The sequence below is a fragment of the Talpa europaea genome (assembly GCF_964194135.1).
Source record: "Talpa europaea genome assembly, chromosome: 7".
NCBI classification, from domain to species: Eukaryota; Metazoa; Chordata; class Mammalia; order Eulipotyphla; family Talpidae; genus Talpa; species Talpa europaea.
The window spans coordinates 70,035,928-70,061,691 of record NC_140074.1 but is presented as its reverse complement, the minus strand read 5'-3'; the positions used below and the strand labels follow the sequence as shown (position 1 = coordinate 70,061,691).

The 25,764-nt window shown below is 40.4% G+C and overlaps 2 protein-coding genes across 3 annotated transcripts; one reads left to right on the top strand and one right to left on the bottom strand.

The window, feature by feature from the left end:
* Positions 1 to 1,938: 1,938 nt before the first annotated feature.
* PSMD5 (proteasome 26S subunit, non-ATPase 5) lies at positions 1,939 to 19,444 on the top strand (the record flags this gene model as incomplete). Of its 2 annotated transcripts, XM_084236147.1 has the most annotated exons (10): positions 1,939 to 2,114; positions 6,193 to 6,337; positions 8,018 to 8,131; positions 8,570 to 8,698; positions 11,295 to 11,404; positions 13,452 to 13,594; positions 14,383 to 14,574; positions 16,328 to 16,437; positions 16,802 to 16,942; positions 19,187 to 19,444. In XM_084236147.1, 10 exons carry the CDS (start codon positions 1,939 to 1,941, stop codon positions 19,442 to 19,444), a joined length of 1,518 nt encoding a protein of 505 aa, XP_084092273.1. The 2 variants fall into 2 exon arrangements, with proteins under 2 accessions (XP_084092273.1, XP_084092274.1); XM_084236148.1 differs by lacking the exon at positions 8,570 to 8,698 and having other exon boundaries at positions 1,942 to 2,114.
* A 1,024-nt stretch (positions 19,445 to 20,468) lies between these two features.
* B3GALT9 (beta-1,3-galactosyltransferase 9) lies at positions 20,469 to 21,560 on the bottom strand (the record flags this gene model as incomplete). The annotated part of the gene is made up of 1 exon (XM_084238184.1): positions 20,469 to 21,560. Exon 1 carries the CDS (start codon positions 21,441 to 21,443, stop codon positions 20,469 to 20,471), a length of 975 nt encoding a protein of 324 aa, XP_084094310.1. The 5' UTR covers positions 21,444 to 21,560.
* Between the last annotated feature and the right edge of the window lie 4,204 nt (positions 21,561 to 25,764).

Below are 25,764 nucleotides of genomic sequence, written 5' to 3'. Positions count from 1 at the left end.
TCAGATTTCCCTATTCATCTCCTTCAGCCTTCCTCTTTGTATCTTTCGCCTCTCTCTTCAACTCCTTTGCTTTATTTTGAAAGTTCCTCTGCACCTCTTTTATAGGTATACATTTTATCAAAAAATTTTTTAAGAGTCAAACTTCGTTCAGGAAAGGCTCCACATCAATTAAGAGTATCAGTGAGGTCTCAAGTCCTGAGTAAAAGCAGGACTTGCTCATGGGATCTCGGCCTCTTCATCTAGAGGATACCCCTCTTCATCTAAAGGATACCTGACTCTCTCCAAATTCCAAAGCTTGAAACTTGAGTAGCCCGTTAACTTCACTTTCATGGATATCAATAAATGTAAAGCCCATCATTTTGCACTCTATGATTTTTCAGCTTCATTAGGAAAACACACACAATCATTCACAAGGTCCTCCAGTTTCCACTAGGCTTTATTAAGAGCACTTAACTTCATACTATCCATTGCCTCTGTTATTACTATCCAAACATCAGCAACATAATAATGGTGCCATATTTCTTTCAAAGAAACACAAGGTGGTCAGACATGACCCACAGGCTGCTGATAGCACCTTCCAGAGGGAGAAACACCCTATTAACATCAGGGTAAGCAAAGCTTTGTCCAAAATTAGCAACACTTTGAATTTAAGATTTTTTCAGTTCAATAACTCTGAACTTGATGGGTAAACCAATCCAAAAAGAGGGCAGAGCTTGAAGATACTTTGGCATGATTGCTAGAAAACAGGAGTTTTCCATTTTTTTTCCCGAAAAACAAGTGGGGTTGGGGTCTTTAGAAAGTAGCCACGGTTTTTACATTTTGTCACCTGGGGCAGTTGGCACCAAAAATAAGGGAAATCCTGTCCTTAGCTTCCTCTAAGCTTTAGGGATTTTTTTCTTTTTCCCTAAAAGTAAACAAAGGCATGCATGCACTTCCAAAATAGGCTCATCTCATCAACTTTGAAGATCTGTTGAGGCATATGGCCTTGAGCGCTAATCAGTTTCTGGAGTTGTCTGAAATACTTGGGTGCCCACTGGGCAGTTAACAGTTTTTTCCGCCCATGGATCTTGCATTTCCAGACTGCAGCGATTTCTGAACTTCTCAAAGTATCCCTTGTTTGCACGGGAATAGCTGGGTTACCCTTCCCATTGGCTTCCACCAGTTGCTTTGCAGATGCGTCTGGGCTTGTGGCAGATGGTCTTCTGCGCCGGAGGCCCGTCCATTATGGTCAGGTCCTCCATCCACAAAGTTAACTCAGTCTCCATCTTCCCGGTGTTCACGTCATGGGGAAGGCACAGCACCCTGGAACAGACTGGGCAAACACTCTCCGCGAGCCCTTGACGGCCTTCTCATTTTTCTCAACGGTGCGCACGGCTGACTCATCGATCCAAAAAAAGCAGCCCACGTCGGTGTTCTTCACGCCTTCCTCCAGCTTCTAGAGGGTTTTCATCACGTTTCCCAGCGACACGACCCTCGCCGCGGCAGGATGCTCAAGGCTTGCGCTCCACCCGGGGTGACCTCAGCCGCCGCTCTCGACGTGCCGAGAGCCTGGACGGAGGGCCCGGAGACCGCGGGCGAGGCCGCTGAACCTTCGGCGGGTCCTCCCTCATCCTCCGCCAGCCGCCTGCCCGCAACAGAAGAGCCTCCGCTCTCAGTGGGAGACCCGCAAGCCGCCTGGAAACGCGGGCGGCGACACCGACCACCGCGCGCCGGGGAGCACAGGGGCCGCTCGCTGGACCCGGCGGCCCAGATCTCGCGAGGTTTGACAGCCCCGAACGCGCGCGGCGGGCCGGGCCCGCGTGGCTCCCGGCGCCACCCAGGCGCTTGCCAGTCGCCCCCAAAACTTGCGGCAGGGAGGCTGCGCCCAGCAGATCTCGCGAGGCTTGGCGACGCGCTCCGAGAGCCGCCCGGCTCGCCGCCGGCCCCTGCGGGAGGGGCATGATGGCCGCGCAGGTGCTGGCTCTGCTGAGGGAGGTGTCGCGGCTGGAGGCGCCGCTGGAGGAGCTGCGTGCGCTTCATTCCATGCTGCAGGCGGTGCCGCTCAGCGAGCTCCGCGAGCAAGCGCCGGAACTGCACCTGGGCCCGCTTTTCTCTCTCCTCAACGAGAACCATCGGTGAGAGGACCCTGCACAGCTTGAACGGGGAGAGACAGACCCCTAAGTACGGAGGAGGGGCATGAATGAGTGGGGGGCGGGGGCACAGTTCCCGTAGCAATGAAGGTAGATGGTAGCTGAAATGTCAGGGAGGGGAGAAACCTGGGATGAGAGGCGAGAAACCGGGTTCAAGTTCAGACTAGGTGGGCCCCTGGCCTTCGTCTAGCGCCCTGCCTTCATCATTAAAATTGGAATTTGAAGGGAAGCAAGGTTGCCCACCTACAGGGGGACTTCTCAGGCTTGTGCTGCTTCTTCATTTTTTCCTCTTAAGTAGGGGTCTTGTCCTGGTAATTTGGCCATCAGCATTTTAAATTCACATAATTTTGATCCTGTAATACCTGTTATAGGACTTAAAACAGACAGATGTGCTCCCACAACGTGTGCTGTATGTAGAGGAATAGTCATAACAGAAGGTGACAGCAAAAACCTGGAAACAACCTAAATATCCGTGAAAAGGGGCTTCTAAATAAATTATGACACGTTGCTATGTAATACTCTGCAGTTGTTAGAAAACTTGTGAACAAGGAAAGACCTCAGATATATAATGAGTGAAAAAAAATTGTAGGAGTTTATAGTCCCATCACATGTCATATTGTGACAAAGGGTCACAATATACACACACACAAACACAGTCTGGTATAACAGTGGGAATGTCTGAAAGGCACAGCAGAAGCTTAATATGGCAATGGAACTGAAGAATAGTAGGATGGCATCGTTTACTTTTCATTGTATGCACATCTGTAGTGTCTGATTGGAAAACATTTTGGTTTTGAGATAGTGAAAGTGTTTGTCATCCAGAAATTAAAAGTGGCCTTTCTACTTGAAATGATGAATCACTGGATCATTATCGGATAACTTGGGAGCACATTCTTGGTTTCTATAATTTCTCCCTTTTTCATATGTACCCCCCATTCATTAAATACATAATAAAATAGGATCTGTCTATGAGCTATCTCTTTTTTGTGCACTTAATTCAGGCCCATTTAATTTTCTGCTTCCGGTAGTTGGTTGCATCAGTCTGACTTCTTGTTGCCTGGGAGCTTTTCTTCCTAGGGTTCACCCATCTTGAGTAAATTTCTCCAGTCATCTGCTCAGCCTTTTCCATGCTATCCCTTTGCCTTCAGTGTATAATCATGACCTTTTTTAGTCTGGCATTTGGACTCTTGGATATATTTCCGTTCTATGTTTCTTTCATTCCTACACAAATATGTCATTTGCCCCAGCTACCATGTGGCACCAGTTACTTTAGCTTGAGCAATGATTTGGCACTGTCTTACTTTTGTTCATGCTAGTCCTTCTAACTGAAATGCCCCCCCCTCCAAATTGTGCCCATCATTAAGGCCAAGTAAAGTGCCATTGCCCTCCAAGAAGTGCCATCCATTCCAGTTGTAAGTGACTGGTCCTCAGATTTCTTGAAGGAGATTATCATTGTTTTTGTTATTGATAGTTGAGACTATTGCCTTATAGCTCTCTATGTGTTTTTCCCCCTAGTTTGTAAATTGTTTGAAGGCAGGGCCCATGTTTTGTTCATCTGCTTCCTTCCTGTGCTACAGTATATAATACACTATATGCCCAATAAAATATTAGACTCAAAGAATTTAGAAAGGCCATCTAGTCCAGCTACTATATGTAACAGAGGAAGAGACCTGCAAAGGTCAAAAACATAACCAAACACCAAAGATACAAAAGGAACTGAAACGAAGGGGAATTTGAAAAATAAGGTCCAAGGGAAAGATGATTTTTGGAAGGGGCAGTGCTCTAGAAAACAATTTTAATGGAAATTTAAAGACAGGATAATTCAGAGCTGGGGACATAGTAGATAATAATTGTACTTTGTAGAAATAGTTCTTCTCTGGATAATAGATTGTTAGTCTTCGGATGTATTATCATCATCCTTTTTAAATCACACAGGTTGCTATGGATTGGCGCAGGATATAGTCTAATAGCTATAAATCTAGAATCTTGACAGTTTTTGTAAGGGAAAGTAAGTCTTAAGAGTACAATGTGGATGTCAAACAAAGCTGACTAAGTTATTAACTTTTTGTCTTGGTACTAAAGGGCCACAGAAGACCTAAAATTTGTACACTATACGTTGCTTTTTTAAAATCAGAGTGTTTGCATCCACAGCACACACGCTAGAAGTGCAGTGATACAGAGAAGATTAGCATGGCCCTTGTGCAAGGATGTAACGCAAATTTGTGAAGCGTCCCATAATTTTTGAGAAAAGATCTTCCTCCTCATGACTGAAAAGAGAAAAAAGCTTAAGCACTCCAAGTTAATTCTCAAAATAACTCCCTCCTTTCGAGACCAAAATGTCTTTCTGCTGAAGTAGCCCGGCCTCTATTAGGGACTCTCCTTTCTTGGACTTTTTTGAGTGATCTTAGGCCCTGTCTTTGATCACAGCCATTACGTGCCTTTGAAATAAATAATTAGGCTGATGATCACAAAGCTAGTGTTTGACATACCTCCTCAGCAATTTTGGCAGGTTGTTATACACTCACTTAGAAACCTGGAAGTAATTGCTATGTATTCTCAGCCTCTGGAATTCAATAAAACTAATCTAGAAAGAGAGAAAGAGAGAGAGAAAACAAAACAAAACAAAACATCAAACACTGCTAGGTATAACTTATCAAAAATAAACCATATATTTAAAAAAGTACAGTTTGACAAATTTTGACATATGTATGTACCCTGAAACTAGCACCATAATTAAGATAGGAAAGATATCTCTCACTCCCAGAAGTTTCCTCATACCCTTGATACTCCCATCTCAGCCAGGCACCCACTGATCTGCTTTCTATCACTATAGATGAATTTGCCGTTTTCAAAAAAAAAAAAATTTACATAAATGGAGTCATGCAGTATATATTCTTTGGTTTGGTTTCTTTCACTCAGCCTAATTATTTTAAAATTTATCCCTGTGGTGTGAATGAATACATCATTCCCCTTTGTTACTGAGCAGTAGACCACTGAATGGTTTTACCACAATTTGTTTATGAATTCACCTGTTGATAAAGTTTTGAAATTGTCTTCAGTTTGGATATGTTACAAAAAATACAGTTGGTATGTTACAAAGAATACAGTTGTACAATTATGTACAACTGTTTACATAGATATACTCTATCTTTTCTCTTTGAGTAAATACCTAGGAGTGGATTGGCTGGATCCTATAGTATATGTATATTTAACATTCTAAGAAATTGCCAAGTTGTTTTCCAAAACATTCCAAAATTATACCATTTTACATTCCCATCAGAGGTGTATGAGAATGAATTATAGGCCTAAATATATAAGCAAAACCTAAAACATCTAGAAGAAAATATAGGGACAAAATTTTGTGACTTTGGGTTAAACAGAGACTTATTTTTATCTCAACTTTTACTAATTTGCAATTCGTTTACATAACAATATAATTTCAGGAGGAAAGCTTCACATCTCAACATGTGCACATGAGTCTCAAGAGCTATTTTTGTTGTATTTTGCCTGTTTGTTTTCTTTGATTATATTCCACAAATAAGTGAAACATTTGCTAATTGTCTTTCACTTTCTGACATTTCTCTTAGCATAATCACCTCTAGTTCCATCTATATTATCCAAAAAGGCATCATTTCATCTTTTTTAATAGCTGAGTAATAGTCCATTGAGGAAAAATGTGTCATGACTTTTCTGACCACCCCATAGCTAATTTTCACCTTTCCATAAAACTTAACTCAAGTGTTACCCCTCTGGGAAGTCTTCTGTGTTATTTTCTGAGCCCCCACTGCCTCTAGTCTTTATATAGCATTTACCTACCTGGATTATAGTTGCCTTTCTAATTTTCTGTATTTTCTTTTAGACAGAGATCCTTGTCCTTCTTTGAGCCCCAGCAAAGACATGGTATATAAAAGATATTTAGTAAATCCTTAATAAATGCTAGAAGCTACTGTTTTGAAGGGAAGTCTGTATGTAGGAGAGCTCATTGAGTTAGACTTCAGATATTAGGTTGTTACTTCTTACCTGACAGGACATGAAGTAATGAGATCTATGGTTTTTCCTTTAGGGAACAGACCACTTTATGTGTATCCATTCTGGAAAGATTGCTCCAAGCTGTGGAACCAGTTCAAGTGGCCCGGAACCTCAGAGTTGACCTGCAGAGGGGACTGGCTCACCCCAATGATTCTGTAAAAATTCTCACTCTGTCCCAGGTATGAAGTTTTACTAGCTCCTAATAAGAAAACCAACATTTACTGACCATCTGTTTTGGACTAGGCTCCATGCTAGGTGCCAGAGACAGAGAGATAAAGGTGTATGTAACTAGCTCTACCCAGGAGGCTGCAAGCTCATGTAACAAGTCCACTAAGCACCATTTGAATGATTCATTCATTACATACTAAGTTCCTGTTATATGCCAGGCATTGTGCCATATGCTGTTAGAGCTACCAAGATAAGTAAAACCTTTTTCTTTCCTTCAAGGAGCTCCTACTCTAGAGAAAAAGACTGCATTTTAGGCAGTAGAGGCATGAAGTACTGTTAAAAAGATCAGTAAACCAACCAATTAAGACAGTAATTCTTCCTCAGCATCTCTTTTGTAATGCAGGGTCAGTCTTGGTCTCTGATATTCAGGGGGTGCTCTAGTTTCATCCCAAATCACAGGATCCTGAGTTCAGTGTTTGTCTGGACTACTTTAGATCGTTCTCCTAGGAGTGAAACAGGGAACTTTCTCTGATATTTCACTCATAAGCGAAATAAAGAGAAAACAAAGGAACTTAGAAAACTAAACCGAAACAAGCCTTAGAAATATGACTGCAGAATGAAGGAAGGAAGGAAGACTGGGGATGGGGGCAAAGGGGAGAGGGGACCGAGTGGCCTAGAGGAAAGGTGTCTGGGTGCTTTGATGGTGGGTGTGGTATATAGTGACATACATTTGAGGAGGTATCAACTTTTTTCTCCTAAGTCATGTACAGTGTTATAAGCCAACATTACTTCAATAAAGGGAAAGAATATAGTGATAATAATAGTAATAGTGATGATAATAATAATAAAGATAGTAATTTATCATCCTGGTAGCCAAAATATCCTACTTTGGGGTAAAGAGCTTAGAATTATCTTGTTGAAATGTTAGGAGCTGAGCAGTTATCTAGTAGATACTCAATTACTGTTTTTCCTTTCTCCTCTAAAGTGTTTATTTAGCAAAGAGGAGGAAAGTATTATTTTTTGACTTTGTGCCAGTTAGTGTAGAAAGTGCTTTAGCTTTTAATCTCATTTAATCTTAACTATTCTGCAGTTAAGGATTGTATTCCTATTTTATAGATGAGAAATTAGGTTCAAGGAAGTTATTTAATTTGCCCAAGACTACCATAACTAGAAATTGATAGAACTAGGATTTGTATTAAACTCACTGAAGTGTCTCAACTTTTTACCCAGCATTCATTTTCTTTTTTTTTTTTTTAAAGATTTATTTATTTATACAAGAACTGGGGTACTGGTCAGAGGCGCGGGAGAGCGAGAGAATTCACCAGAGACAGATTGGGGAACAGAACAGGCAGGTGGACCAAAGACACTGCTGAGGGGAGCAGTGGGCGAAGCAGGAGAGGTCTGCCACACTCTGTGGCTTTCTCCCTGGCCAGCCAGGAATTGAACCCGGGCTGCAGGGGCTGCGGACAGCTTAACAGTGCAGCGCGCAACCTTCTGCGCCACCGGGGAGGCCCCACACCATTCATTTTCTTTGCTTTCAAAGATAAGACTATGCCATAGATGTGTTTGGGTCATTTGAAATTTTAATGACTTGTGTTACAGCTCTAGTCAGTAGCTCCCAAAATGATTGGCCATTGTGTGCTCATGTGTTGCCCTATCTTGGATGAGCATTTGACTGTTTTTTCTTTTAGGTTGGAAGAATTGTTGAAAATTCTGATGCTGTTACTGAGATTCTAAATAATGCTGAATTACTAAAACAAATTGTTTATTGTATTGGTGGAGAGAATCTATCTGTTGCTAAAGCGGTGAGTCAGCTGGAACCACAGCTTAAATATACAGAGATCTTAATCTTCTAAAAGACCTTCTGGATTGAGAGGTGAAAGTTCAGATTGTATAGTTTTCTAATTGAGTTTGCAACCTTGTATAGATGGTATCAAATAAATAAGTGATCATCAAATAAATACTAGTGAACGCTTTCTATTTTCTAAAATACACATATCTAAATTATCCATCATGGGGCTTATGTTGGGTTGCTTGATAAGAAAAAAAGACTACTTTAGTTTTTTTTTTTTTTTTTTGGAAATATTGTGTATTTTTTCCAAATATAAGTAATAATAGCTAAAACATAGTAAATGCTCATTGGGCAAGGTGCATTTCATTCCATACACTCATTTTCACATCAATCTTATGAAGTAGATATTAATATTTTGTATTTTTATGACTTAATTGATTTTTTTTATAAGGCCATTAAATCCCTGTCAAGAATATCACTAACCCAAGCTGGACTGGAGGCTTTATTTGATAGCAATCTGCTGGATGATTTGAAAAGTGTAATGAAAACAAATGACGTTGTTCGCTACAGAGTGTATGAGGTAAGACAAAAGCACCCTTTCAGATGTCCACAGTTCAGAATGTAGTAAGGCTCATGTTGGAAGGCAGGATGGCTCATTTAACATGCATTTATTGAGCATATGTTTATGGAAGGCCCTATAGTAGGAACTGGGGATACAGGAGAGAACTCCCCAGCCTAGTGTGTGAGATACTCATTTAAGAAAAAAATATTTATAGAGCACTATGTAAATATACTATAATAAGAGGAGAAATACTGAAACTGGGCTTTGAAAATATTACAGTAGTAATGAGGAAATAAAATATCTCTAATTTGCCCCAGTTTTATACTGAGCACCATGCGCAATCCTTGCAAGTGCTGTTTGCAATTCTAAACCCTATACATTATCATCTTTAACTTGACTGTTAATGGAGTAATCACTCAACACCACACAGTTAATAGGCCTCATATTCAAAATGGAACCCTCCACAGCCTGATTGCCTCTTCAGAACACTTTGTTATTTTGCATGTCTTCATACCCATCATCCTGACTTTACTTTTTTTTTTTTTTTTTTTTTTTAGTATAAGAGCTGGGGTACAGGCCAGACGTGCGGGAGGGTGAGAGGATTCACCAGAGACGGGAGCAGCGGGCAAGACAGGAGAGGCCTGCGTGCCATATGGGAATCTCCCTGGCTGGCTGGGAATCGAACCAGCGCTGCAGAGGCTGCAGACAACCTCACAGCACTGTGCTCAACCCGTTGTGCCACCAGGGAGACCCATCCTGACTTTCCTTCTACCTTTCTATTTTTTCCTCAGTTTTCTGGCTCATTATCTTCCAATAAACTTTTATTAGAGTTCATGGAGGTGTCATCTATGTTCATTCCTAGGCAGTTTTATTCATCTTATGATTTCAGTTTCCCCCTAATTGATATTGATTCCATAAACCTCCATCCTGAAATCAGACCTTCTGAAATCAAACTTTCATGTCCAACTTTTTATTTGCACTCTCCCCCTCAGACATCTCTAGGCCTCTCACACCCACATTCAAACCAAATTCCAGGTAGTCTACCCATCCCAGGCCTCCAGGTAAAAACACCAGCAGCAGACTGACTCTCACAGTCTGTGAGAGGGATTAGACCTTGAGCTCATGTTCTCTGAGGCTTTGTTGTCCATGCCACATATCCATTCAGTCATCAGGTTGTTTTAATTTTTTCCTAAATTCATACATTTTTCTTCCTTTGTACAGCCAGGCTATGTGAAGGCTGCCAGTATCTCTTACCTGCAGTACTGTATTTGCAGACTAAACTGTCTTAACAATTTTTGTCAGCACTAGTCTTATTTTCACATGCAGTCAAAACGATCTTTTAAAAACCCAGCAGTGGGGGGCCTCCCCTGGTGGCGCAGCAGTTGAGCGCTGGGCTGCGAAGCTGCCCGCAGCCTCTGCAGTGCCTTCCCCGCCACCGGCGAGGGTCCCACATGGCGCACAGACCTCTCTTGCCGTGCCCGCTGCTCCCCTCAGCAGTGTATTTCGTCAGTCTGCCTGTTCTGTTCCCCGCTCTGGCTCTGGTGAATTCTCTCACCCTCCTGCGCTTCTGACTGTACCCAGTGCTTGAATAAATAAATAAGTTTAAAATATAAAATAAAATTAAAACCCAGCGGTAAGGAGCCTCCCTTGGTGGCGCAAGGGGTTAAGACGCAACCTGTGAAAGCTGTCTGCAGCCACTGCAGCACGAATTCAATCCCCCAGCCGACCGGGGAGCAGCCCACGTGGTGCAGTAGACCTCTGCTGACTCAACCACTGCTCCCTTCAGAAGCGTACTTGGTCAATCTGCCTGTTTTGTTCCCCACTCTGTCTCTGGTGAATTCTCTCACCCCCCAACACTTTTGGCCCATACCCCAGCTCTTGTATGCATAAATAAATAAATAAATCTTTAAAAAAAAAACAAAAACAAAAAAACACAGCAGTGTATCTGTCATTCCTCTACATCAGTACTCTCCTATATCTCTTTTGTAAGCTCACAGCACATATTTGTTGAATGAGTAAGTGAATGACTATCTGGCAGAATGCATAAATGAATAAATGATTTTTGCAATCTGTTTGTTGTTGATTTAGGCTTTTGTACCCTAATTGATGATTTTTTTAAATAAAGTGCATGGGTCTCCCCGGTGGCGCAGCGGGTTGAGCGCAGCACTCTGAAACTGTCCGCAGCCTCTGCAGCGTGGGTTCGATTCCCGACCAGCCAGGGAGATACCAACACGGCGTGGCAGACCTCTCCTGTCTCGCCCGCTGCTCCCTTCAGCAGTGTCTTCGGTCTTTCTGCCTGTTCTGTTCCCCACTCTGTCTCTGGTGAATCCTCTCAACTTCCCGCGCTTCTGGCCTGTACCCCAGCTCTTGTATAAAATAAATATTTTTTTAAAAATAAATAAAGTGCAGCTGTACCTATATACTATAGTGTTTCTATGTCAAAGTAATTTCTTGTGTGTTCAATAGAGTTTTCCTATGTGTGGAGAGAAATAATGGATTTCAAATATTCAGTTATAGAAAACACCTACTCCTGCATTTAACTTAAAAAGTGAGATCTCACAGGTTTGGGAGTGTTTTGACCTTTCTGTTTTTTTTTTTTTTTCTGTTCATTCAGCTAATTGTGGAGATTTCTTCTGTGTCACCAGAATCTTTAAACTACTGTACTACCAGTGGACTGGTAACCCAGCTCCTCAAGGAACTGACTGGTGAGGATGTATTGGTCAGGTATGTGGGCTGAGAGATTTCTTCAAATGCAGTATGCTCTTTTGGAGGGCAAGGAAATAGCCTTAATGTGATCTTGCCCATTATAACCTTTGCCCAGGTTGCAATATTTGTCCTGAAAAGGATCTTTTAGAACATAGCTTAAGTTGGGCCTCCCCTGGTGGAGCAGCTGTTGCAGCCTCTGCAGTGCCGGTTCCATCCCCCGCCGCCGGGGAGGGTCCCACATGGCTCGCGGACCTCTCCTGCTGCACCTACTGCTCCCCTCAGCAGTGCACTTTGGTCCTTCTGCCTGTTCTGCTCCCCGCTCTGGCTCTGGTGAATTCTCTCACCCTCCCACACTTCTGACTGTACCCAGTGCTTGTATAAATAAATAAATCTTAAAAAAAAAAAAAAAGAACATAGCTTAAGTTACACTGTGACGACACTCTGGAGCTTAGCAAAGCTTCATTTAACTATTCAGCTGCTGTTGATGAATTCTGTTCCCTGTCCTTAGGCATGTGTGCTTTCAAAAAGTTGCATCATGATAATTGCCGTTTTGTTTTATTCAACATGTTATACATATTTTTGGCTTTATTAAATGATAGTGCTATGGCATGATAGTGAAAACGTGGGCTTTTGAAACTAAGTAAGATGTAGACTTATGTGCATCTCTGCTACCTATTAGCTCTTGGACCTTCAACAAATTATTATAAACTTTCTGCACCTCAGTTTCCTCATCTCAAGTAGAACAATAACAACTGTAAAAAAAAATATTTTGAGGATTAAGTGAATTGGCTGTAGAGACCAATACAATGACTGACATAGGTCCTCAAAGAAAAATTAGTTCTTGTCTCCTTGCCTGTACTCCCTAAATCCCCTTTAATATCTTTAGTTACCTAGTTATTGTCTTTATATGGACAAATTTTTGTTTTCAGAAAATCACTTGATTTTCTGACTTCCTCTGTTCTTTTAATGTGACTGAATTTGTTAAATTCATATGCTGTCACCAGTACATTTGCTTAAAGCATTTGTGTTACACTGTTTCAAAGCATTCTTAAAAAGGATATTAATTTTGTTAATTTTTTAGCTGTATATAAAATTTTGTGACATGGAAAAAATCCTTCAAATAGTTAAAATACCTTAGAATAAACTATGAAAACACCTTTTTCAGTTATTTGGGGAAATTTGATCATGATTTGGTATTAAATGATACTGAAGAATTATTAATGTTAATATGTGGTAATGGCATAATTGTGAAACTAAATTAAACATTAATGTGTTTTGGAGCTGCATACTGAAGTATGCAAAGGTAAATGTCAGAATAACTAGAATTTGGGACCTCCCCAGTGGCGCAACGGTTGAGCACTGGGCTGCGAAGCTGCCCTCAGCCTCTGCAGCACAGGTTCGATCCCCAGCCGCCCAGCAAGGGTCCCACATGGCGCGCAGACCTCTCCTGCTGCACTCACTACTCCCCTCAGCAGTGTACTTCGGTCCTTCTGCCTGTTCTGCTCCCTGCTCTGGCTCTGGTGAATTCTCTCACCCTCCCGCGCTTCTGTGTGTACCCAGTGCTTGTATAAATAAATAAATAAATCTTTTTTTAAAAAATCATTATAATCTTGAGCAAGTAATATTTTTTAAAAAAATAAAAATAACTAGAATTTGTTTTAAAATAATTCAGCAAAAAATGAAGAGAAAAGGAGATGAAATAAGTAAAGCAAAATCTTAACTATGCAGTCAGGTATGTGGGGCTTGCTGTATTTCGTCTTTTGTATTTGTTTGACATTTCAAAATAAAATAAAAGTTTAAAAAAAATCTTTTAGGAAGCAGCTGTGTCATAGTGGAAACAATAATGGGTCTCAGGTCAGAAGGTCAGGACTTATATTTGTAGTCTGCCTTGCGTAATAATGTTATTATGGACAAGTCTGTAATTTTTTCCTCCTTGTGTCCTTGTCTAAAAAATAGAACTAGGGTTGTTGACTTTTCAAATTTTGTGGGAAAAATGAAATAAGATAACCTGTATGAAAGCACTTTTTAAACTATGTTAGTCATATGTAAAATCTTGACATTTCAGAGCCACCTGTATAGAAATGGTGACATCACTGGCGCATACTCATCATGGACGACAGTACCTAGCTCAGGAAGGAGTAATTGATCAAATTTCCAATATAATTGTTGGGGCAGATTCAGACCCTTTCTCTAGCTTCTATTTGCCAGGTAAGACACATTGTTTCCTGTGGAAATAATGGTGCTTGTTTTGTTTCTGAGTTGTCTTTGAAAGGCTAAGTCTGGGGTTGTTTTCTTTACAGCTTTTTTAGATGATATGCCATAGCCTCTTATTGGGCCCCAGGAGCTATTCTTTCTGATTTTCTGGAGATAAATGCTGTTTAGAGCATTAGGACATTTCTTTTAAACCTCAGCCTAGAGAAACAAATAAAAATACCAGTATATTTCATAGATTCATCAAGTCTCTTTATCTAATATAGGGCTTACTTCAATTTTTCTTCAACAGTTCCAGAAATTAGAGATTTATCCCTTCCCTAGGTAACTTAGCATAGTTCATTGGTCAATGTCTCTGTTAAAAAATTTCTTCCTAGCAGCTCTCCTGTCCACCTGTTACTACGCAGGAGCCTCTCTTTTTCTTTCTCCTTTTCCTAATAAACCCATTCTTTTAAAATTTAAAAAAAAAAAAAATTCTTCCTAATCTGACTTCAGACTTGCCTTTCTATAATTTATATCTACTGATCCTTCGTCCTTCCTCTTGTGTATAACAATGCTTCAGTATTTGGACCCAGCTCCATTGACATCCTGGGGTTCCTGTCCTTTCACATTAATGCATTGTAGGCCCCTCAGTGTCTGCTCATGGTCTGTCTGATTCCAAGGCAACACAGTACAACTTTTCTCCTCTTTCTCATATGCAATATACTACTGCTGTCCTATGAAAACTTAAGGCCTACAATTTGCTATCTTCCTCGATTAAGATCTTTTTTTTTGTAAATCTTTAGGATTTGTGAAGTTTTTTGGAAACCTGGCTATCATGGATAGTCCTCAACAGATCTGTGAACGTTATCCTGTCTTTGTGGAAAAAGTCTTCGAAATGACAGAAAGTCAGGACCCCACCATGATTGGCGTAGCAGTAGACACAATTGGAATCCTGGGGTCCAATGTTGAAGGAAAACAGGTTTTACAGAAAACAGGTCAGTGTGACTTGTTTTGACTTTATTTTCGGTTATCTTAATTTTTGATAAGGATGCAATATGTACGTTCATTTATTGGTACATTAAATGCCTTGTAGAAACTACTTTCAAAGATAGTATTTTTGCCATGACCTTGAACTCATCCTTGAAAAGCCTCATAATCATTATTGATTTGTTTTTACATGGCTGGACAAAGCACTGTTTCCCCTCTATGTCTTCCTTGAATACCATTCATGGCCCAAAGACATGGGCTGGAGTCCGAAAAACCTGGATTTCTGTGTCCCAGTTCTAACACTATTGTGGTTTTTTGAACTTCATTTATTCACTTCACTACCCTAGGACTCATTTTCCTCTTTTATGAAAAGGGTGTTCATAACATTACTTCTCAGGTTACTGTGAATATATAATGAAAAGGCACATTTGTTTTATATTTATAATACTAAGGAAGGAAAAGGAAAATTTGTTAAGAGGATTTTATGTTAAGAACGAGCATTTATGATACTTCCATGAGGATCTTGAAAACACTAAATAATTCTATGCAAAAAATAACATACAATACTGTTAAATCCCTGCTGAAGCATATGCTGAAGATTAATACATTGTGTATCACAGCTGGTGTCCTTGTTATATGTACTTTCTGAGTGCTTTTAGCTATGACACATAATCCTTTTTTAGTCCTGCAGAGAACATATTGTTATTATTCTTTTTATTCAGATAGGTAGGTTCAGAGAAGTTAAAACAATTTTCTAATATCATAAAGACTGAGGGGCAGCTGCTACTCAAATCCAGCCAGGGTCTTTGATTCCAAATCCTCTACCGTTCACCTTATGTATGCTATACTGCATATGAAGGTATATTTTAGGCTCGTCACTTCATCTCTGTCTACATGTTTTATTTTTCTGTTGGTTTACGTTGGAAGGGGTCATACCATATGAATGCATACTTTTAAAATTCTCATGGTTTACTTCATACCCATTAGGATGACTATGTAAAAAAAAAAATGTTTTGACAAGGATGTGGAGAAATTGAAATCCTGTGCACCTCTGGTAGGAATGTAAAACGGTGCAGCCACTGGAAATAGTATGGTGATTCCTCAAAAAAATTACACTATATCTTTCAGCAATACTGCATCCATGTTTATATTCAAAATATCCTTATTCCTGTTCTCCCTCTTGCATATAACAATGCGTTAGTATTTGGACCAGTTCCACTGATATTCTGGGGTTTCTATTCTGTCAAGGTTGTTCAACTATTTCCTTATGAGATACAAAAAATTAAAAGTACTCACAGATATTTGTATACCAGTGTTCATAACAGCATTATTTACAGTAGCCTAGAAGGATAGAAACAACCCAGATGTTCTCTGACAGCTAAGCAGCTGATCAAAACATGGTATATACATACAATGGAATGTTATTTAACCTTCAACAGAAAGGAAATTCTCATTCATGTCTACAGCATGGAGGAATCTTGAAGACATAATCCTAAGTGAAATAAACCAGGCACAAAAGGGCAAATATTGTGTGATTCCACATATAATAGGAGGTACTAGTCTGGGAATAGAGAATTAGTATTTATTAAATATAGACTTTAAGTTTTAGATGAAGTAGTTTTGGAGATGATTAATGATGATGGTTACAAAACAATGTGAATGTACTAAATGCCACTGAGCTGGATGTTTTAACATGGTCAACATGGTAAATTTTATGTTATGTATTTTGCCACAATAAAAAATTCCCATTATCCTTCAAAGGAACTCGCTTTGAACACTTGCTCATGAAAATAGGATATCAAGCAAAGAATGCCTCCACAGAGCTCAAGATTAGGTGTTTGGATGCAGTTTCATCTCTTCTTTATTTATCAGTAAGTAGATTGGGAAATTAATGAAAAACAGTGGGGCTGTTTTTGGAACAATAAATCCATCTGCATCAACATAATACTTAGCCATCTTTCTCAAGTTCTTAGTAAATGAAGATAACCCTCATTATATAACTAATGCCATTTTAAAGTGGAATCAGAGCATCAGAGCAGAATCAGAACTGAGAGAACCCTAGAGATTGCTTAATCAACTCCAACAAAAGAACCAAAACAGAACTGGGAAAGTTAGGGCTAGCTTTGGAGAAGAGTGCTCCAGACTTACCAGAGATCACACAGCAAAGTAGTGACAGAGGACCATCAGAACCCAGGTGTCCTGACTTCTAAATAGCTTTCCTTTTCTGTCCTGTAGCCTGAGCAGCAGACTGATGACCTCCTGCGGATGACAGAATCCTGGTTTTCTTCCTTATCTCGGGACCCACTGGAACTTTTCCGTGGCATCAGTAATCAGCCCTTCCCTGAACTACATTGTGCTGCCTTAAAAGTGTTCACGGTAGGCATCTTTTCCAGGTCCTTCTGGACTATGCTACTTCAACACATGAGTGCCTACAATGAGCTGGCCTCTATGCCATGCCCTGGGAGCCACAAGTGCGTAGTACAGTTTCTGCCCTCTGCTCCCCTATAGACTAATGAGTGAGACACAGGTGTAAGCAGATGGTTTCCATAAAAAGTCTTAGGTGTGGCTGAGGTTTGAACTCTATGGCATCACAGAATTCCAGATTCCTTCTTTGCCATCAAGCTAGCCCTCTGTTGACTTAGTCCTGGTCTTCTTCCTGAACCTTATTTCCTGTCATTGCGCTCCTGACACTTATTACTCTAGTGACACCAGCCATTTTTGGCTTCTACATCAATGATCTCATTATTACTTTATTTGTTTCCATTCTTCTACCTTATGCTCCACTTAGTTGGCCACAGTTGTAGACGTAATTTCTGATTTACCTATTGGGATGGTTGTCTTTATTTCAGCCCACCCTTCATCCTCAGCTGTTAACAAGGCTGATGTGTGTCAAACTTCAGAGATCTTATTAAGATGTAGATTTTTATTTCTGGGATGGTGCCTGAGATCCTGAATTTCTAATAAACTCTCAAATGATGCAGTGGTGCTCCTGGTATGCAGAATATACTTTGGGAGAAAGAGACTAGGTTATAAACTTGTTTCTTGTTCTTCATTAAAATGTAGCTCTAAAAAAAAAAAAAAGTAGCACTGAAGTTTTAACAAACAATATGAAAGTTGCTTTTTCATTTTTTTTTTAATTTTTTTAAAAGATTTATTTATTTATTTATACAAGCACTATGTACAATCAGAAGCGTGGGAGGGTGAACGAATTCACCAGAGCCAGAGCAGGGAATAGAATAGGCAGAACTACAAAATACACTGCTGAGGGGAGCAGTGGGCACAGCAGGAGAGGTCTGTCACACCATGTGGGACCCTCGCCGGTGGCCAGGGATCGAACCAGCGCTGCAGAGGCTGCGGGCAGCTTCACAGCCCAACGCTCAACTGCTGCACCACCAGGGGAGGCCCTGCTTTTTCATTATTTTAAAATTTGGAAAAGATTTGAGATTTGGAAAAGATTGAGACTTTTTAAATCATAAAAAGTCGTACCTGTTGGGTTCATTTCCTTTTGGTATTAGTGCTAGTGTTCATATTTACCTATTTGTGGTGAAATATTTGAAAGATACAGTTGTGCTTTATTACCTCTGCCCAATCATGTTCCGCTTCCTCCCTCTTTGGACGTAATCACTGTCATGAATTCAGGATTTACAAGTCCGTGCATGATTTTATACTTTTTTTTTTTTTTTAAGATTTATTTATTTATATATACAAGAACTGGGGTACAGGCCAGGTGTGGGGGGGTGCTGTAAGAGGATTCACCAACAACAGAGTGGGGAACAGAACAGGCAGATCTACTGAAATACACTGCTGAGGGGAGCAGTGGGCAAATCAGGAGAGGTCTTCTGCGCCATGTGGGTAGCTCCCTGGCCAGGGATCGAACTCATGCTGCAGTGGCTTCAGACTGCTTCATAGGTTGCGTGTGAACACCTAGTGCCACCAGGGAGGCCTGATTTTATACTTTTATTGCATATGTATACATCTTTAAATTGCACATCACAAATTGAAGTTTTACAAAATATTCTTAAACTTTGTAAATGGTATCATGCTGTTCATATTCTGCAATTTGTTTTTCTCTACACTTGTTTGTAGATTTATATATGCTAAAAGAGGTGAATAAAAAGCTACTAGCTTTTCACTATATAGCCACAGTGACTTGTTCTATAAATGAAGATTCAGATAGTATCTATTACAAATATTATGATGAACTTTCTTGAGACTATCTTGTGTAAATGTATGAGAGTTTCTTTAGGGTAGTCATTCCTTCTCATTTTTTTCTATTTTTCTACTGTTGTAATTCTGCCATGATTATAATTTGGGTCTATTTTTTTCATGTAACATATATTTATAAAAATTCCTAATGTTTATTTTTCATTATTATATACCATAATTAATTACTCATCCTCCCACTATTAGAATTTATATTGTACCTTTCAGTGATGGATACCTTTCTGTACAATGCTTTTTAATATTTAGGCTATTTTCCAAAAATAGATTCCTTTAAGGGAATTTAGACCAAAAAAAAAAAAGTTTTGTAAGATCTATGTTGCTGAAGTTCTTTCTAAGGATTATGTAATCTAGCTAACAAACTTTACTTCTAAAAGCTCTGTCTGTCTTCCATTTCAGGCCATTGCAAACCAGCCCTGGGCTCAGAAACTTATGTTTAACAGTCCAGGTTTTATAGAATATGTGATGGATCGGTCTGTGGAACGTGACAAAGCTTCAAAGGATGCCAAATATGAACTGGTGAAAGCACTTGCCAATTCCAACACAGTTGCAGAAATTTTTGGGAACCCAAATTATTTGAGACTCAGAACTTACCTGAGTGAAGGTCCTTACTACGTGAAACCTGTTTCCATGACAGCAGTGGAAGGAGCAGAATGATTTCTTCAATAACCTAGACCTTTTTGACCAAAACTTCTCCAAAGGTTTTGACTATCTGTATTTTACGAAACAGAAACTTCCTGCCCCAGAATTATGGAGTGTCTAATGTAATTTATCACCTACACTGGCCGTGTTTCTACATCAAAATACAATGTGGGAAGTGGGCAAAACTCAGTCATAATTGAATCAGATACTTTTCAGATTCCTTTGACTGCTTTAATCTTTGCAATGAGATAGAAATTTTATTCTCGGAATATTTTCAGTGACTTATTGTCTTCTTTAAAAATATGCATCATACAAAATGGAACCAAGTTGTTTCTGAATTATCTTTACCACTTTTCTTTTTCTTTTTGGTCCTTCTCCCGCTTTTGATTCTAATTTCAAAGTGTTAGATATAAATACTCTCAGAAAAGTAAGTAATATGGAACTTAAAATTATGTTCCCTATCCTAAGAATAAGTTCTTTTGATTTTTTGTTACTATTATTCCTTCGAAAAACAATAAATTTTTAAAAAATGTTTCAAGTGTTCGTTGATGCTTTTTTCAACAAGTTCCTTTAGTTCTGAGTTTTCCTTTTATTCTGAGCATTCTCAGAAAGTCATTCACCACTGAGTCAGGACAGCTTCAGAGAATGTGAATTTTTTTTTTTAATTTACTAATTGCAAAAAGAAAGAAAACATAATTAAACTTAATGTTCTCTCTTCTGAATGAAAGGCTTTATTTTGAAAAGAATCATCCTAAACAAACTTAGGTTTCTTGAAACAAAATCTCAAATGATGCAGTACACCAGAGCACTAAGAACGTTTTATAACTTGCCAAATAGGACCAAAGACTAAGAAAAACGACATAAAACACCAAAAAGTAGGCATGCTCTCTATAATAAGGTAGGAGGTAGTTTTAAAGAACACACTTAGAAGGCATTCCCAAAGGAGGTAGTTTTAAAGAACACACTTAGAAGGCATTCCCAAAGCGAACAGTGTGAGAATGGAGTGCCCTCGGACACTGGTCACGTTACCCAAGAAATCCTAATCACCAAAATACATGGCATTGTTTTTTATGATACCCATGTGAAAACGTTTAAAGCTGTCAAGGTATGTCAGAAGTTTGCAGGAAATGAGACCATAGTAAGTCTCAAACAGTGTACATTCTTTTCCATCATTAATTTCCTTCCATATCAGGGACATTTCAGCATCTGTAATTACTAAGGACGTGAAAATGAACTTATAGCAACATCTGTTGTATCTGATATGCTTTTTCCCAGAAAACCTTGAGCTGTGGATGGGAACAAGGCCAATGGACTTGGCACAAATTCCTACAAACACGTCAGCAGGCACCGAAACGGGTACTTCTTTGGAAACCACATACATCATCCGAGCCACATATTGGGACATTATAAAGGTCTCAGCACTGCAGTAATCTGGGTAGTACTTTTCTGGGTATTCACTAAAAGAGACAAATTCTTGGCTATTAGGATCTCTGTTGGGTGTTTCCTGATGGATAACCCTTCCTATGTAGATATCTTCAAGGTGTTCTTTTAGATTGAGAAGATAGTCAACCAAGCTTGGAAGATTGACAAACATCTCTTCATCAACCTTGAGAATGAACAGGGCATTAGGACAGAAAGTCACAGCCCACTGCATCATTGCAATGATCTTTAGGGTTTGGTTCTCAGCACTGTCCAAGAAGATTCCTTCAATTATATCATTATTCTTATGAGACTCTTGGTGTATCTCTTGCTGTGTGGTTACCAAAAAAGGCATTCCCAAAGCGAACAGTGTGAGAATGGAGTGCCCTCGGACACTGGTGACGTTACCCCAGGTTTTCCTGATGAGATCCCGTCTTGTTCCATTTCCTGGGCGACTGAAAATGAGAGAGAGCAAAAATACGTTCTTCCCTTTACATACATCTGACTGGTTCAGGATATAATATTTGGAAAGATTACTTCTTAGGGGCTCCATGTTCAGTTTTCTTGCTTTATCCTTAATTTCAAGAACTTTCATGTCTACATAAGGCAAAGCATGCAGAAAGTATTCTTCTACAAAATCAGCGCCAAAAAGCAAAGCATGAAATAGGATAACATTAAACAGAATGAAGCACCACTGATGAGTCCGAAGTCTGCAGAATATCATCTAAATAAGAAAAAAAAAATGTTCATTCAAGGTTCATCTACATTCCAGTTTTTGCCCCCACTGAATGTGATACTACTTCTTAGAGCACTTAGCAATATGGTATTTTAAATGTTTAGTTTTGTTACAGGTCTCCCACTAACTGTGGTCCCCTGGACAGCAGGCATCTCGTTTTCTCTTCTCCAGTGCTGTTGAGTGCAGTGCTTGACCCAAAGTGGCAAGTGAACAAAATGTTAGTTGGTGGTTTTCTTGCATGTATGGATGAAAGCCTACTTACTACATACAAGGCACTATGTTAGAGCTGGGAAGCAAAGAGGAATCAGCCAGACATGGATATAAAGTAACAAGTGGCATGATTGTTATGGAAAATATAGGATGTCCTTTCTGGAACTGAGGACTTGGATCAGTTTCTTCTCTTATTTCAGACATCACGGGCTATTTTTCCATGAAGTGGTTGCTTTTCTTGGCCACTGCACAATGGCTACTAATAAACATTTACCCCCGTCTAGTAAAACTTTTGAACTGAATACTGAATTCTGTCTGTTTTGACAATGTCCCCTAGCCCATTTGATGAGGCTGTCAGTATGGGCAGATCCCTGCTATCTGTACAGCACCTGTTCAGAGATCTCAGTCAGACATGTGCCTCGCCTACTCCACCACACCAAAGGAGACAGAACCATTCCAACTGCGAGGCATAGGTAATATCGGAGGATAGCAGAGCCAGGTAATGTTAAAGGACTTACATCTCCATTCATTGGCTCGTCCATCAACAAAGCCTCCCATAAAAATAGTTCCTTTTATTGAGCATCGCCATGCACCAGGCACTGAACTAAACACTTTCCATGCCTAACTCATTTAGTCCTGGTAAAATCCCTTTCAAATAGGTTATCTTCAAAATTAAACTGAGCATTTCAGTAGTTTAATAATTTGTCCAAGATCACTCAGTGGGTAGTGGGGTAAGGATGGACATAAATTCAAATCTGCCCAATTCCAAAGCTCACTCTGAACCACTAGAGAATTTTGTCTTCCATCTTTTACTTTTCTGTGTCTACTGAATAGGAAAAAACAACAAAATAGATCTCTACAATTATAGTCTAAACTCCATCCTACTTTCTCAGTGCTGATGGTTTCATAGAAGAAAACTTCTGCCTCCTTAGTCTATTTTAGAGGCTATCAAATGCTTTGAAGATTATATGAAACTTACCTGCATGTTATCTGTGAGCAATTTCAGAGTGTTGGGAATTATTGAGTACGGATGCCAAATTATATCCAAATGTGTCTCAGAATCACTCCAGTCGAACAGCAATGGAAGTAAGCTATTTTGTGCCCAAGGCTTTAAGGATAGGGTTTCTTTCAATCAACTGAGCTTTTGTCCCAGAATACCTGCTGGCTCCATAAGAGAGCAAGCATGCATCAGGTTACAGCCAGACTGAATCCACAACAAAGAATAGAAAAAGCAAACCTCTTCAAATGCCTCCACCTTGCTGAGTCCCTGGTGAAGTATATGCTGAAGTTGAAAATACAGTTCGCCCACATCACCCGCAGACAGCATCATACCAGGAGAAATGCCAAACAGCTCAAGAGATTAAAAAGTTGCAGTCATGACAGCTCCCCGGAACATGCACATGCAAGAAGTGTACTAAACACCAAGAAATGCTTGTCATCCTTGGTAGGTGCATTTATTTTTCTTCCCCAGAAAGCATCATGTGAGGAGATCTGGTATATTTTTCATTGGGAAGGATTTTGAATTCCTAGTATAGTAATGTAAGGACTTGACTAAATCAATTATCTGTCATTCAAACTAACTATCCCAGACAACTTTATCTTGAAATGGAAAATGTGTAGTCCATTTTAGTTTGCAGAAACTAAGCATTTGATGTTTGCATTTATCTGTTTCATATAGGTATAGGAATTCCCAAACATCATTTGTACCAGAGTTCCTTTTTTCCAGTTGCTAAATATGCACACCCAATTTCTATTTAATTTTTTTTTTTTGTAGAGGTAACCTTGATTTACAACATTGTATGATTTAGAATCCTCTACCATAGTCACTGTTTCCACCTCCCCACTTCCCACTCAGGTAGCTTCAATTCTAGTTTTCTACAGATTTGTACAGTTTAGTTTTAGCTGATCCTTTCTCTGTATCCCACCATTTGATATTTCTCCTGATTTATATCATGTAACATAATTCCCTCCAGTTCTATCCATGTTGTCACAGAAGGCAAGAGTTTATCTTTTTTTTTTTTAATAATTGAGCAGTATTCCACTCTATATATGTCCATCTTCCTAACCAACTCATCTGACTTAAGGAACTTAGTTTTTTTCCCAAAGGTTAGCTACTGTAAACAATGCTGCAAAGAACATAGGTATGCATATGTCCCTTTGAATTAGTGTTTTTGTATTCTTCGGCTAGATTACTAAGGGGGGAATTACTGCGTTATATGGTTGATCTATTTTTTTTTTAAATTTATTTATTTATTTATTTATTTATACAAGCACTGGATATAGTCAGAAGCGCGGGAGGGTGAGAGAATTCACCAGAGCCAGAGCGGGGAGCAGAGCAGGCAGAAGGACAGAAGTACACTGCTGAGGGGAGCAGTGGGCGGCAGGAGAGGTCTGCGCACCATGTGGGACCCTCCTCTGGTGGCTGGGGATCAAACTGGTGCTGCAGAGGCTGCAGGCAGCTTCGCAACCCAGCACTCAACCACTGCGCCACCAGGGAGGCCCTGGTTGATCTATTTTTAATATTTTGAGAAATCTCCATACTAGTTTCTCTAGGGACTGAAACAGTCTACATTCCCACCAACAGTATACGAGGTTTCCTTCTATATCCTCTCCAACGCTTGTTTCTGGTCTTTTTTGATACCGGTTATTTTCACAGGTGTGAGGCAATATTTCATTTGGTTTTGATTTGCATTCCCTGATAATAAGTTATGATGAACATTTTTTCACGTGTCTGTTGGCCATCTGTAACTCTTCGTTGGAGAAGTCCAGCAAACTTCTTCGTTGAAGAAGGCCAGCTGACTTCTTCGTTGGAGAAGTCAGCATTAAGAACATTTACAGAGTCTCCCTGGTGGCGCGGAGGTTGAGCGCTGGGTTGCGAAGCTGCCCGCAGCCTCTGCAGCGCCGGTTCGATCCCCGGCTGCTCCCAGGCCACCGTGTGAGGGTCCCACATGGCGCGCAGACCTCTCCTGCCGCCCGCTGCTCCCCTCAGCAGTGTACTTCGGTGCTTCTGCCTGCTCTGCTCCCTGCTCTGGCTCTGGTGAATTCTCTCACCCTCCTGCGCTTCTGACTGTACCCAGTGCTTGTATAAATAAATAAAAATAAATCTAAAAAAAAAAAAAAGAACATTTACATTTTTGTCATTCCCTGCAAGAGAGTCCACCTCATTTTCATCCATGTTTTTTGCTGTATTTCACCTCCTATCCTCTCATCCTCCTCCTGTCCATCCCAAATGATTAGTTTGGCCCACTCTGGGCCCTCCATCTCCTGGTTTTCCTGAATTGACAACAGTACAGCTGGCACCTGTGGGGTCTATCCCACAGGCCTGTCATCTCCCATGGCCTGGTGTTAACCTGGCTCCTGAGGCAGCCCCAGACTGTCCCTCTGAAGCTCCTCCTCACTGAGGACCTAAATCTCCTTGGTTTCCTCTGTGCCTTTCTCACCTTGTCTTTTCAAATCCAAAGGCACCTCGGAACTGGGGGTGGTGTCTGGGGTTGCTGGTGACCTCTCCCTTTTGTTTGTGGCAGGTCTGTCTCCTGCAACCCGGGCTAAGGCTCATTCGGGGCCTCGCACTCCCGCTGGGTTTGGTTCCCCTGCGCCCCCCTCCGCCCCACTCAGGTCCCTGTAAATTTCATTTCCCTTTTTGGTGACCTAGTTGTTCTTTATGTAACAGGGTGGTCCCCAGGAAAGGGGGAGGTTCCCTGCCCCACCCAAGGGAGGGTGGAGCTGAGCAGGAAGAGGAGAAGCTGAAGAAGAGACTGAGGAAGGCAGTAGGATGGAGCCAAGAGACCTGGAGGAGGCGCATGGAGCCTAGAGACACGTGAAGAAACTGCGCTTGTCTTTTGGTCGTGGACTGGATGACACAGATGTGGGTGAGACCCGTGGAGAGGTGACCATGGCAGCTTTTATCTTGATGTTGATTTTGCTCTTTTCCTTCCGGGCTTGTTTGGTTGTTTCTGACTCTTTTCTGTGG